Source organism: Stegodyphus dumicola, chromosome 10, assembly GCF_044657685.1.
Source record: "Stegodyphus dumicola isolate Sdum_Otavi_A_Nest chromosome 10, ASM4465768v1".
Taxonomy (NCBI): domain Eukaryota; kingdom Metazoa; phylum Arthropoda; class Arachnida; order Araneae; family Eresidae; genus Stegodyphus; species Stegodyphus dumicola.
Genome location: NC_140777.1, coordinates 129,074,291 through 129,087,971, shown reverse-complemented (window position 1 = coordinate 129,087,971; position 13,681 = coordinate 129,074,291). Strand labels below are relative to the sequence as shown.

At 37.2% G+C, this 13,681-nt stretch overlaps 1 protein-coding gene across 2 annotated transcripts in view; it reads right to left on the bottom strand.

Moving 5' to 3' along the window:
* LOC118195624 (F-box only protein 32) overlaps nt 1–13,681 on the bottom strand; it is a 165,634-nt gene that overhangs the window by 21,860 nt on the left and 130,093 nt on the right. For both annotated transcript variants that reach the window (XM_085825529.1, XM_085825530.1), the window contains exon 4: nt 5,030–5,122. In XM_085825529.1, coding sequence (XP_085681655.1) covers nt 5,030–5,122 — 93 coding nt within the window. The remainder of the gene's footprint in view (nt 1–5,029; nt 5,123–13,681) is intronic.

The window sequence follows — 13,681 nt, the reverse complement described above, 5'->3', positions numbered from 1 at the left end:
TGCAAATAGCTTAATCGGCTAATCGCAGCATCGGCTCTGAAGAAATGTGCTTTACCTTGCAATCCATATAGAGCTCTTTTAGTTTTATTTGTCAAATGCCAGTTACATTGGCCGTTAGGCCACTAAACTCTTTGCTTGCCAATAGCGCTGATATATACAAGAAATATTTGTCAGTACTTCACACTCGTCCAAATGTTCCACCGTCATTGGCCATCCACTATTACATAAAACACACAACGGCAAATCAGCTAATCCTATGTGAAATAAATGATTCTGTGTACAGTCATGACCCGTCAATAGTCTAAAAGATGCAACCGCAACTGGTCGCTGATGGTCAGTAATAGTTGGGTTTGTTCAGAAAACACTCCAAGGCTTGCCCTCACAAGCCCGAGTAGCAAAATCTCTAAAAGTCTTTTGATATGTTAGCGTTGTCAGATGCTTAATAGAATGGAGGCTTGCACTCGTTTTTGGCTTTTGGAGAACTGTAGCCCCCTTTTTCGCGAGCATATCAGCCATCTCATTCCCATAAATATCGCAGTGTGAAGGTACCCATTGAAAAGATATCTTGTGGGAAAGTTCTTTTATGACCTCCTGACACTATTAAACGCATATGTTCTTAAACTCTTGGTAAGAGGAGATGGCCTGTATTGCTGAAGTCGAATCAGACAGTACAGCAGCCCTCCTGAACGAGCTCTGTCTCAATGATAATTGTTGGAGAGCCACATGAATGGCTTTCAGTTCTCCATCAAAGTGCGTGGAGTAAGTCCCTACCGGTATGTAGTAACTGAAAAGCTTGCTAAAAACTCCAGCTCCAGCCCCCTGGATCCTATCGGTTAGAGAGCCATCCATGTATGCATCCATTCCTTAGCCGGAAAATGTTGCACAATTGTTTTCAAAGCTATAGCTCTTATTTACTCTGGACTCATTTTCTTCTTATCTACTTTCATTTCCAGGCCCAACCGCATATCAAGGAAGCTATAATACAAAGGATTTAGCAAAACCAGCAGTACTGGTTTCAGTGTTCTTATATGATTGTATTTATTCTAGGCGAGAGACACACTACAGAAAGCCATTTTGTGGCTTCAGATTTTGTTGTTTATTATAATTATAATTCCTCCAATGAGGATTACTTAGTAGTCGAAACCCTCCAATGAGGGTTACTTGTGATATTTTTTCGTATTCTCGTAAAAGTCTCTGGAAAATAATGAACGCATTTTTCTGAATCAGGTTTGTCATAGGTTGGTTTGCTGATACCAACTGCATTGCCAGAATGTTAGTCGTTTTAACAGCTCCGCTTATAATGCGCAATGCCTGATTTTGCAATACCGCCAGACGTTGCATCACATCTCGTGTAGCCGAGATCAATATCTCACAGCAATAGTTTAGTATTGGTCGAATATACATTTTATACTTCGAGTTGAGAGCCTCTCTACCACAACCCCATTACCGCTTAATACCTGCTAAGCGTTTAAGGATAGGTAACCTACGCTCCGCCTTAACAACTACATGCTCTGCATGCTTTCTCCAGCTTAAGCGCTTGCCAAAAATACAGCCAAGATAGGTGGCACCATCCGTCTACTGCAAAACCCACTTCTTATACATTAGTCTAGGAGTAAAGTGTTGTCAGTTGAGAGAGAAAGCTCTTTTAATCTGAGGAAGAATTTTACGAGAATTTTATTTTTGGTGGAGTGAACTTTCAGCCTTTTTCTTGGTTAGGAGACTTGTCAAAAGTTTCAGCGGAATTCCTTCAATATTAATTTCCTGTCCCTAAGCATTTCAAGCATTTTTATGCAACTGCTTCACAGATTTTGCAACCATTCACAATACTATGCTTAAAGAACACTTTTCCACATTAAACTCTATGTTTCATAATAATTCCTTGGTAATTCTAGGTAGAGATCATAATTTATTTCACCAGTGGTTGTGCATGCTGAAATATTTGGAGTCATAGGAAGAATTGCTGGTTTTACAACGATTTAAATTTTAGTCAATATTTTAATTCCCATTTTTATCAAATATTATTATTCCAGATAGAATCTTTTACCTTAATCATTATATCTTTACATCAATAACGTTGCATCATACAATGAGGGATCAACAGAACATAAACATTTGTCTTCTCCAAAGTTTCTGTCAAAATCGGCATATTTACATTTGTGAAATCTCTTTAGCTTGTGATATTTTCTCATATTTTTCGATTTCTTGTTTGACGATCTTCTTTCCTTCTACCTCACACTAGGTCTGAGGCATTTTGCTGCATTAGGTTAGAGGCAGAATCGCACTGTCACCTGTAAAGTGCTCAAGACTGCTGCTAACGACAAGCTTATCTTGAGCGCTCCTTGCCAAGAGGGATTTTGTGGGTTTGAGCTAATGTTGCTATCAAGACAAGTTGCATAAGTATCAACAATAACAGGTTAGAGGTACTAAATTACAGCCGCCAGTAAATGTTGCACTAGATTAGAGTCATTTTGTTGCTCAGTGTATCTAAAATTTTTCACATCTTAGTACTGCCGCTCTGCAGTTGCACCGGTTGCACTGGCTCTGATGCCCGTATTACACCTCTTTTAATCTGAAGATATTGTTTGTCTTCTTAATTTTCGATCATCATGTACGTCTGACATGTCCTTCATGAAAGCTTAGTAGTCAAATGAAAAGTTGCACAATGAGCCACTGATTGATCACTACAAATTTCAGGCAATAATGCGAAATTTGCTCGCGTAAACGCTTATTTTTAAAGTCCTATCTTTTATTTTCTAAAGTATTCTATGCCTACAAACTCCATTTCAGATTTATTTTCTGTACGCAAGTTAGGTAACCCAATGAAAAGTTGTACTATCTTGTCAGCCTTTAGGCTGACAATGATTTATTTTAAACCTTCTTCTGAATTAATTTACTCAGAATTCAAGACGAGATGGTAAGTCATTTGGCTTCCTTTATGGATCCAACTGTTAGAATATTGTGGATCCATATACCTATTTGGCAAGTGCTTAGGAACTAAACTATTGTGCAGAACGCCTCCCGTGTTGCAAAAGACCTCCACGAACATCTATGCATGGCCAGAGAAATATGAAAAGTTATGCGTTCATGCTATATCTGCATTAGCCCGGCATGAACTACTAGATTTATTAAAATAGGTTATGTATATCCAGAATTATCATAAGGATTCAAGAGGTGGTTTTGAGAATTTTAAATGATGCCCATGAACTTCGTTATCTATGCCTAAAATTATCAGGACAATTCGAGAGATAGTTTCAAGAATTTTCAGCGATGCGTATGAACTTCGTTATCTATGTTCAAAATTATTGGGATGATTCGAGAGATAGTTTCAAGAATTTTCTGTGATGAGCAGCTTACTGATTACTAAAAAATTCTGGCAGATTTCATTGGTTGCCATGCTGAAATACTGTATCAGGCAGGGCCAGTGGCGTAGCTAGGATTCCAGCGCCCGGGGATAACTGAAGAATTTGCACCCTCTTCTGTCTGCCAAGAATGGAAAACACTTCATTAAAAAATTTCATAGCATCAACTGGGGGCCGCCTGGATGCTGCACCGGGGAACAGATGTCCCCCTTGCCCCACCCTAGCTACGCCACTGGGCAGGGCTATCATGACAGACACTGACTATTCAAATACCACTGAAATTGCAATCATATTTTTTGGGGTGAATTCTTCTATACTGGGCATCAGTAAAAATAGTCATTCAAAAGTCTTGGGGAAAGTGTTTTAACGGTTTCTTAGGTTAGGATCCAAAGATTCGAAAGATTTTATTATGTTGGTCCTTATGCTAATTGTGTGGAGAAACAAAATTACTTTTTAAGCAAAAGCCTAAATAAGTTAATAGCTTATTTTTAAATAAATATTTTTTCTCGAATAACAGTTTCTCTGCAATGCACGTTGACATGTAACAACATATCCTTTCTAAAAAACTGCTCACGAGTTAGAAATAAAATAAAATAAAATAAAATAAACCCTCAATTTTCTTAAATAATGATTTGTAATTTATTTAAATAACAGCTTTTATGTCACTGTAGATCAATTAATATACATCCGATTCATTTTACTTCTAATAAAATAAAGCAACAATAATTATAAACAGAGAGGTATAAAGGAAATCGGAAGAGAATATTTGGTTTCTCTAGCTGAAGAAAAAACGTTCAATTGCCCAGCACAAGAGTTACAGATTTTTATTTTCTTGGGGCTTGACTTTCTGAACACAAAACAGTGGATATAAGGCATATTTATTCATATTTATAATGTAATCATGCTAATCACATACTCATTAATTTACTTCAAAAGTTTCTTTATATTTAAAACCTGTCTCATTATATTATAAATTTGGACTTGCGGCTCTTCAACGTTCATAAAACCTATAATGCGGCTCCCACCGTCTTGAAGTTTAGCCATCCCTTATTAATTATATATATATATCAAAAACTTAAATTAAGAAAAGAGGAATTAAGAGGCTATTGCTAATATATCAAACATTTAATTTAATAGTAGAAGTAGATTAAACCATCCTAGGAAAATTCTAAAATTATATTAAAAGAACCTATCAAATTTTAAAAACATGAAGCACAAGTTTTAATCCCATGCAAATTTTTAAACTTTTTAAAATTTATTGAAAGTGAACTAATTGATGATATTAAAATTTTGTATTCCAAATCGACTTCTCAAGGAGTAATAATCTGAATAATCAGAGAGATTTATAGATATAAAATTATTGTAAAAATTTTTCAATAGCTAAAATATTGCTTTACATTACAAAATGGTTTTCACTTTAATGTTTCAGTTTCACATGATTTATGAGTTAGGTTTCTTAAGCCTTTCTAATAATTTTTAAAATATATAACGTGCACTATTTTAGTAGTTAAATATTATAAAACTCATTATAAAAAATTGAAAAATAATTAATCAAAGTTAGAATTTAAAAGAAATGTAGAAATTATTAAATTATAAACATAACTTTATTAAAATATTTTCAATGACATAAAAGTTCACTGCAGTGTTAATATGTAAATTTGATGACTTACTTTACATATGTAATTAAATCTTCTAATATCATGAACAGCATTCCTGAAATCCAGTTTCTGTATAGCTTCACTAATATTATTGAAACCAATAACCTATTAGATAAAAGAAATTAATTTTTGAAAAAAAAAATAAATAAAATAAACTGCTATTAAATACTTAAAATATTTTGAAATAACTAAGCATCTATAAACAAATTCCTTTTCGGAAAAAATTACTATGAATTATTCATAATATTTTGAACTTAAATTTTAAATAACAGTTGTTTTATAATTCATTACATACTTTTTATTTTCACATAACCTACATGCATACAATCTACAAATATAATAATTTAGATGATGCTAATTCATATTCATAATAAAAATTAATTCATAAATTATTTTCTACACAAGCAGATTTAAAAATGATTCAAGATTCTTTCTCTGGCCTGAAATCATTTCTCATTCCCAGCTTCCAATTTTAAGATTGAATAATAAAAAGTCAAGAAAAATGAAAAGTGGAATGCAAGATATTTAAAATTCATTTAAAGGAATGGTTTTATGCCAGTTTTAATGATTTAAAAATGTAAGACGAAGGAATACAGTATGTACAGTGGAACCTTGAATCACAAATGCCTATTTTCATAAACAATTTGCTTCATGAACGAATTATCTGAACAAAAAAAGGCCTCAGATAACGAATCCTCTCTTGAGTTATGAACTTTGATTTCTTGGGAAATTTATAGCATATCTTGGTTCAATCGATTTTTAAAACATAATTTTTTCTGGAATATTTTAAAAATATTTACTTATATATATTTTATAATTCCAAAATTTCAATGATGTGCTTCAAAAACTTATTTATTATATTAAATTCTTTTTATCCCGACTTGAGGAAGTTCAATTAAAGTTAAAAACAGATGACTACATTAATCTCGCATCAATTATTTTATTCAGAATTCTAATCATCACAAAAATCATATATGAACAGGGCTATCGCCAGAACTGGTGTAACCGGTGTGGTCATGCTGGGTGGCACAATTTAAGGGTAGCAAAATTTTTGGAATTTTATAGAAGTATTCAATGGCAAAATTTAGAGATAGCAAAATTTTTAGAATTTAAGGGAGGCTCTGGGCAGCAGAACATACAGGTGGCATTTTTTTTAGAATTTAGAAAGCCCTTTTAGGCAGCACAATTTTATATTCACAAAAATTGCACTGAGCAGCAAAATGCCTAGCAGAATCCTTGCATGTGAATGGAGATAATGTAAAATTTTAAGAAAAAGTAAACCTTCTATTCAACTTACATTTTATTAATAAAAAAATATCATATTGTTGCGTGCGTACGGGTTCGTTACGAAATGAATGCATAAGTCCCATGAAAAAAGAAGAAAATTTATTATTATCACAACAAATACGATTAATCGTGCAGTATCACAATATATCACAGTAGTATCTTCTAACTACTCAAACGTTCAAGAGAACTTAATTCAAAAAAGCTAAAGAAAGCTAATCCACGAATTCGCTACAATCAACAAGAGCAGTTTTCTAAACAAACTCTTAAAACAACAACGAACTAACTAACTCTCGAATTGAGAGGTTTCCCTCCTATAAGATTTTAAAATCTCGAGCGAGAATTTTCTAGTACTTTCTCGAAATCAAAAAGAGATATTTATTAAATGTTACATGCACGCGCTCTTGTATTTTCAATTTCGGACTGCAATTTCGGACAAAGTCCTTTTCGTCGAGTCGGATTCCACAACCACACCTTGTCTCCTTCGTGGAATTAATGTTCCGTAGCTCTTGTGTCATATCAGGTCTTCATCTTCTCCGTCGCCAAGTTTACTCGCTCTCGTGCAAAGTTGTGCATCACTTCAAACCGGGCCTGGAGATCTTGAATATATTCCTCAGGCGATTAAGGAGCACCCAGAGTACGACCAAACAAAAGATCACAAGGCAGACAAAGGTCACGATCGAAGAGCATCTGTGATGGGGAATAGCCGGTAGTCTCGTGGACAGCACTGCGGTAAGCCAGTAGAAACAGTGGTAATTTCTTGTCCCAGTCCTGTTGGTTTCTGGAAACCACTAATGAGAGGATATTAAGGATGGTTCGATTGAACCTCTCTACCATGCCGTCTGACTGGGGATGTAATGGCGTCGTTTGGGTTTTGTCAATGCCGAGTAGTTTGCAGAGTTCTTTGATTACTGCCGACGTAAAATTCCTTCCCTGATCGGAATGTAACTGAAGAGGCACTCCGAACATGGATATCCAGTGTTGTATCATCACCTCAGCTACTGTGACAGCCTCTTGATCAGGAAAAGGGTACGCTTCAGGCCACTTGGTGAAGTAATCAATGACAACGAGTATATATTTGTTTCCATCAGCAGTTCGTGGCAGAGGTCCCAATATGTCAAAGGCGATACGTTCAAAAGGCGCACCTACGTTGTAACGTTGCAGTTTGCCTCGGCAGCGTTTTCTTGGTCCTTTTCTACCTGCACAGGCATCGGTACCACTTTTGCACGTCATCCTTTGCATTATTCCAGTAACAGCGCTCACGAACTCTCTGTAAGGTCTTCATTATTCCAAAGTGACCTCCCGTAGGGCTGTTGTGTAGTTCTTTAAGAACATTAGGAATGGTGGATTTTGGAAGTATCAGCTGCCATCGGAACGTCTTCCCATCATCCGATTCGAATTTCAAGTATAAGACGCCGTTTTGAATGTGAAGTGAATCCCAGAGTGCCCAATATTGTTTTTTTTGTAGGACTACAGACAGAAATATCCTGCCAGGTAGGTTTTCTGTTTGATGACTCCATTAAATCAATTATGGGTTTAATGTTGCGGTCTTCCAGCTGGTCTTTCCTGACTTCATCATCACTCCACGGTTCTCGATCAGCCAATGTTGATGTTGTAATTTGTCTTGCGACGGGAGTCAGCGGCTGGTATTTTGCTTCCACCCTGGAACAATATCGGCAGCTTTCTGAGCAAGGTCTTCTAGACAGGGCGTCGGCGTTCCTGTGTGATGACCCCTTACGATGACGGATAGTGATGTCATATTCTTGGAGTCTCTGTATCTACCTGGCTATTTGACCCTCAGGATTCTTAAAATTTAAAAGCCAGGCCAATGAGGCATAGTCCGTGCGGAGGAGGAATTTTCTGCCGTATAGATAATGATGGAAATGCTCTACGGCTTTAACTATGGCAAGCAACTCTTTCCTAGTGACACAGTAATTCCTCTCCGGTTTAGACAGCACTTGCTCCAGTAAGCTACTACATGTTCTTGGATGTCTATTTCTTGGGACAAGACAGCACCGACACTTCATTGCTCGCGTCCGTGTCGAGAATAAATGGTCTGTGGAGCTGAGCATATGTTAGGATTGGAGAAGATGTTAAAGCTTCTTTTAAGTTGTTAAATGCATCCTCGCATTCCTTTGTCCACAAGAATCTTTGCTTGCTCTCTGTCAGCTTGTGAAGGGGTCTTGCGATGGAAGAAAAGTCCTTCACGAATCTCCTACAGTAGGTGCAAAGCCCTAGGAAGCTTCTCAACTGGTGGACATTTTCGGGACATTTCCAGGATTTAACGGCTGACACCTTTTCAGGATCCGTGCACACACCTTCTGCAGAGATGACATGTCCCAGGTAAGTCAATTCCTTTTGGAACAATTTGTATTTAGCGGGACTCAGCTTCAGATTGGCCTCTTTCAGTTTCTGAAGCACCTTTCTAAGATTTTCTAGATGCTCTTCAAAACTCTTTCCGACGATGATGATATCGTCCAGGTATATCAGACAGGCTTCCTAGGAAAGACCTTTCAAAACAGTCTCCATAAGGCGTTCGGATGTTGCCGGCGCATTACGCAGTCCAAATGGCATCACCTTAAATTGCCAAAGCCCTTGACCTGTAGTAAATGCCGTCTTTTCTCGGTCTTCAGGCTGTATTTCTACCTGCCAATAACCACTCTTTAAATCAAGTGTTGAGAACCACTTGCTTCCAGAAAGAGTGTCTAGAATGTCGTCAATTCTAGGAAGAGGGTAACTGTCTTTCTTCGTAACCTCATTCAATCGGCGATAGTCAACGCAAAATCTTGTTGAGCCGTCTTTCTTTCTGAAAGAACGATGAGAGATCCCCATGGACTTGCTGAAGGCTCGATGACATTGCCTTCTTCCATATCTTTTAAAAGTGTTCGTACCTCTTCCTGTTTAGCAATCGGTAGTCATCTTGGATGTTGCTTGATCGGACGATGATCGCCGGTATCAATTCTATGTTCTATGTTGTGGCAAACCGGTTCGACACACCTCAGAAGACGAGCGGGAGAAAACAACTTGAAGATCTTTAATGACGCAATCGGCAGCATTCCTCTCTTCATCGTTTAATTGCGCATTCTGCAATAACTCAGATGTAATGCTCTCTGAGGACACGGATTTTGGGACATTACTCTTTCTTTTAATGCTGGTTACTGGAGTACATGCTGCAACCACTTCACCTTTCTTAATAACTCTCGCCTTCTCAGTTACATTGGCGACTCTCACCGGGATAACCATTCTGGATAGGTCGACAAGTGTTGAGGCTACTAGTACTCCTTTCGGACTATTACAGTTATTGGGATATTCTATGATGCCGTAGCGGAAAGTTCTATTTTCGGCTATGGATCCAGGAAGTAAAAACTCGGTTCTTGTAGGTATCGTCTTGAGCTATAATTTTGTGGTATCGTTCTTGCAGGTATCGTCTTGAGCTATAATTTTGTGGTTTCTTGTGATATCGTCTTGAGCTATAATTTTGTGGATAGATTTCACTCTATCATTAGTTCCGAATAGGGCTATGTCCTCAGATGTAGAATGCAATTCGTTATTTTTAAAGTCTAAGGAAAAATTGTATTTCCTTAGAAAGTCCAATCCGAGTATGCAAGAATCAGTGATCTCTGCTACATATGCCGTGTGATGGTACGAGACACTTCCAAACGTGATGTTAACGTTTACTTTTCCGTCGATATCGATCTTGTCACCGGACACAGTCTGGAGGGTAACGCAGGGCGGCGTCCAGATAAGTTTGCTTCCCAGTTGTTGAGCCAAATCTTTTCGGACGATGGAAACGTTGGCTCTTGTATCTATCGTCATATTGCAGGGAACTCCATTAATATGTCCTATTACGAAAAGTCCATTACTGCCGCCTCTCACTGCAGAAATTTGAAGCGCTTTAAACTGGGGCTTTTCATTATCTGGCAACCTCCGCCCCGCGAGATGGCCACTAATTAGTTTCCCTGCTGCTTGCTAGGAGCGGTCTTAACATCCGTGCCCTGGGGCGTTTTGCAGTTCCGCCGTATGTGTTCTTCAGCTCCACAGTTCCAACATTTTAAGGTCGGTTTCTTTTCACTGATATTTCTTCTCAAGTCATTAATTTGTCTGGTTATATCGTCTAGATACACCTGCCGAAGAACTGCCGTGCATCGCTGTTTTCACGCTCCTCAATATTCGCAATTTTTCGCGTAAGTCCTCATAATTAGGTTGAGTAAATCATACCATACTATTGAGGAAGCCAAGACGTGCGTTTTGATATATGGATTAAGCCTGTATCATCCATACGTAAAAAGTTATTAATTAATTTCTAGTTTACTCGTGGGAGCCCATTGTGTCCGCCATTGTTCATGCAAGGGAAGAACAACATGGCACTTTAGTCCATCATTTACTCTCAAGATTTATATCACCGGACGCGCAATCGTGTCAGGTTTTCCTTGGAACTATTTTCGTAGTGATCAGATTATTATTACTTTAATTACGTAAGATTATTTAGCTAGCAAGTGGTGTGATGAGTCATCTGTGAAATTGCAGGAAAAAGTACGGTTTCATCCCTGAACGTATTGCTAACTATGACAAAGAGCTCCAAAGAGATAAGAAAAGCTGTTGATAACAAAAGGTACTAGTGGTTTCTTCATCAGGCAGTTTCTCCAGTTTTTACAGCCCTTTTTTCATGAAAAAAAGATGACAACAATCAGCGGAAAATGACGATTAAGGATTTCTAAATTAAAAGATTCTCCGTCAAATAGTTCAGAAAATGTAAAATTTGGCTTATTTTCTCCTTTCTACCCTGGAGGAAATCCCACCGCAGCAATCCCCACAAGGAAGGAATCTACAACGTTCCCCTTCCCCCCCAGGACCCTTACGAACAAAGAGCCTCTCCCACTACGTTTGCGGTTTTTACGACAGTGGATATTCCTCAATTGTGCAGTCACTCTTTATTCAATTAGAAAACGGAAACAGGACAGAGAAATTCCCTCTCAAGTCTTCCAGAGTACTTTAAAAGTGAACTTTGCATCTCTATCGGTCATCTACTTCAATTTTAGTGATTTTGGTGAAATTTTGATTTTAGTAACAGCTTGTACAGACTCTATATTGTGTGATAAGATTAGTGTTTCATTGTTTTCGCACTCTTTTCTTAACAAGAATTGAGAATTTTCTCTCTTGGAAATTGTCTAACTTACGGAAGAAGTACTGCTACCAAGGTAGGACTTTTTACTCTTTCGTCCCCGCTTCTCATTCTCCTTGCTTCTGTAATTGATTAATTATACCACACGCATTGCATAGCTTAATAACAAACAGAGTTAATTGCTTAGTGTTTAAAGAGATGAATTAAGGTGCCTAATATTCCTTATTTTCTTAAGTGCTGAATAACGCAGTTGACTTAATATATATTCGGCCTAACATTTTTCATTTCATTTTACCAATGTTTTTAATAAGTTACATTCTTATATTAGTTACTTTTTTCATTTATTGCACTGAATAGAATCTATTTGTTCTTAACATTCTATTATTATGTTTGTACTTGTTTTTTGTTATATATTTTATATTTAACTCATCTAATCTGATTAGTAATTTATACTGGTATTATTCATCGTAAAAACAAAAACAAAAACAAAAAAAACAAAAAAAAAAAAAAAAAAAGGCTCTCTACGTATAGAAAGCATTTCCATTCAATTATCTCTGTACTACGACATTTCTCAGGAGTGTGTGCAACTTATCACAGTATAACTGTTCACAATTTATAATAGTAATTCCCTCATAGTCAGCTTCCAGCATGGCTCAAACTACATGTCCTTCGAGCCCAGTGTCCGTCAACTCGGAAAGTATGCTTTTACCACCGGAAAAAACAGCAACAGTACGCCAAGAACCGCATATAAGAGCCGTAAATCTTTATCATGCATGTCTAGATCTAGCCAGTACTAGACGAGGCGGAAAACGCATCATCCCACCAGGAATGTTCACAAAGCTTAAAAAGATGCTCGATGAGCTCAGAGATATTGCTACAAGTAATGGGATCAGTAACGTAAGCGACGTTCCGTTTCCGATAGGTATTCCGCATCCCTCCCACGCCGTCACACGTCAGTGCGATGATTCCACCACAGACTTAATTAATACAGAAACAATGCCGTCATTATTAGAGGATAATAATGTTCCTAAAATTTCATATGCTGATGCTGTAGCAAAGGTACCAAGAAAAAATAACCCAACTATTTTGCTATACCCAAAGCAAGAGCTAAAATGCCATATTACAGAGAAACTAAATCAGATCCTTCCCCTCAAAGAAATAAATGCCAATATTGATTATATAGCAAATATTAAGAATGGAGGCATCGCGATCAGCAGCACTTCAAAGGAAGAACTCAACAAGATTACTAACGCCATAAACGTTTCCGAAGAAGCAAATAACTTAATAGAAATAAAAACACCAAGGGTTAAAAAACCGAAAATTTCAATCAATAATATCCCGAATACATTACCACCAAAATTAGTTCTCGAAGAACTAGTTGACCAACTAAGGATTGATAAAGAGGAGATTTCACCTCTCTTTTACACAAAAGGCAAAAACCCAAACACCATTAAGTGGGTTCTCGAATGCTCCCCTCGTACTCTATCCAAATGTATTGAACGTAGGAAAATTATAATTAATTGGAGCATTCTCCCAATCGCAGAATTCTACGGAGTGAGGAGATGCTACAGATGCCAAGATTTCTCACATTCTGGTAGTGCATGCAAATTTAGGACTTATTGCGCTTTCTGTGGCGGACCTCACTCCATAAGGAATTGCAAAGAAGACGTACCGGATTGTATCAACTGTAAACTGTTCAACTGCACATATGGAACCTACATCAATACTTCACATGCTGCATTCTCCCCCAAATGCCCATTATATCAGAGGGAAATCTCAAAAATTAAAGCTGCTGCAGTTTACACATCAAAGCAAGAAGAATAGTTAGCTTACTACCTAGTTTCTTTTAAGTTAATTTAAACTTCCCTTTCTGTACATGAATCCATCAAGTACTACCGCCGCCCTTTCAATTCCCCAATCTCAACTGTTTACGACAATTTTACACAATAATTCGCCTCCACAGGACAAGCTTAGAATTCTTCAAATAAACTTAGGCAGAGGAAAAAAGGCGTCAGAACAACTTAGTGAAGTAATTGAAAATAACAATCATGATGTAATTTGCATTACTGAGCCGTATTGCGTAAAAGGTGAAGTTAGATGCCTTCCCCTTCACTGGCAAATATTTCAATCTACTGAAAAGGATCCTCTAGTTAACCCACGTGCCAGTATTATAGTCACCAATACCAAATGGTCCCCTACAATTATATTAAGCCATAGAGATGTGATGACGATAAGTATTAACTGTAAATCAGAACAGC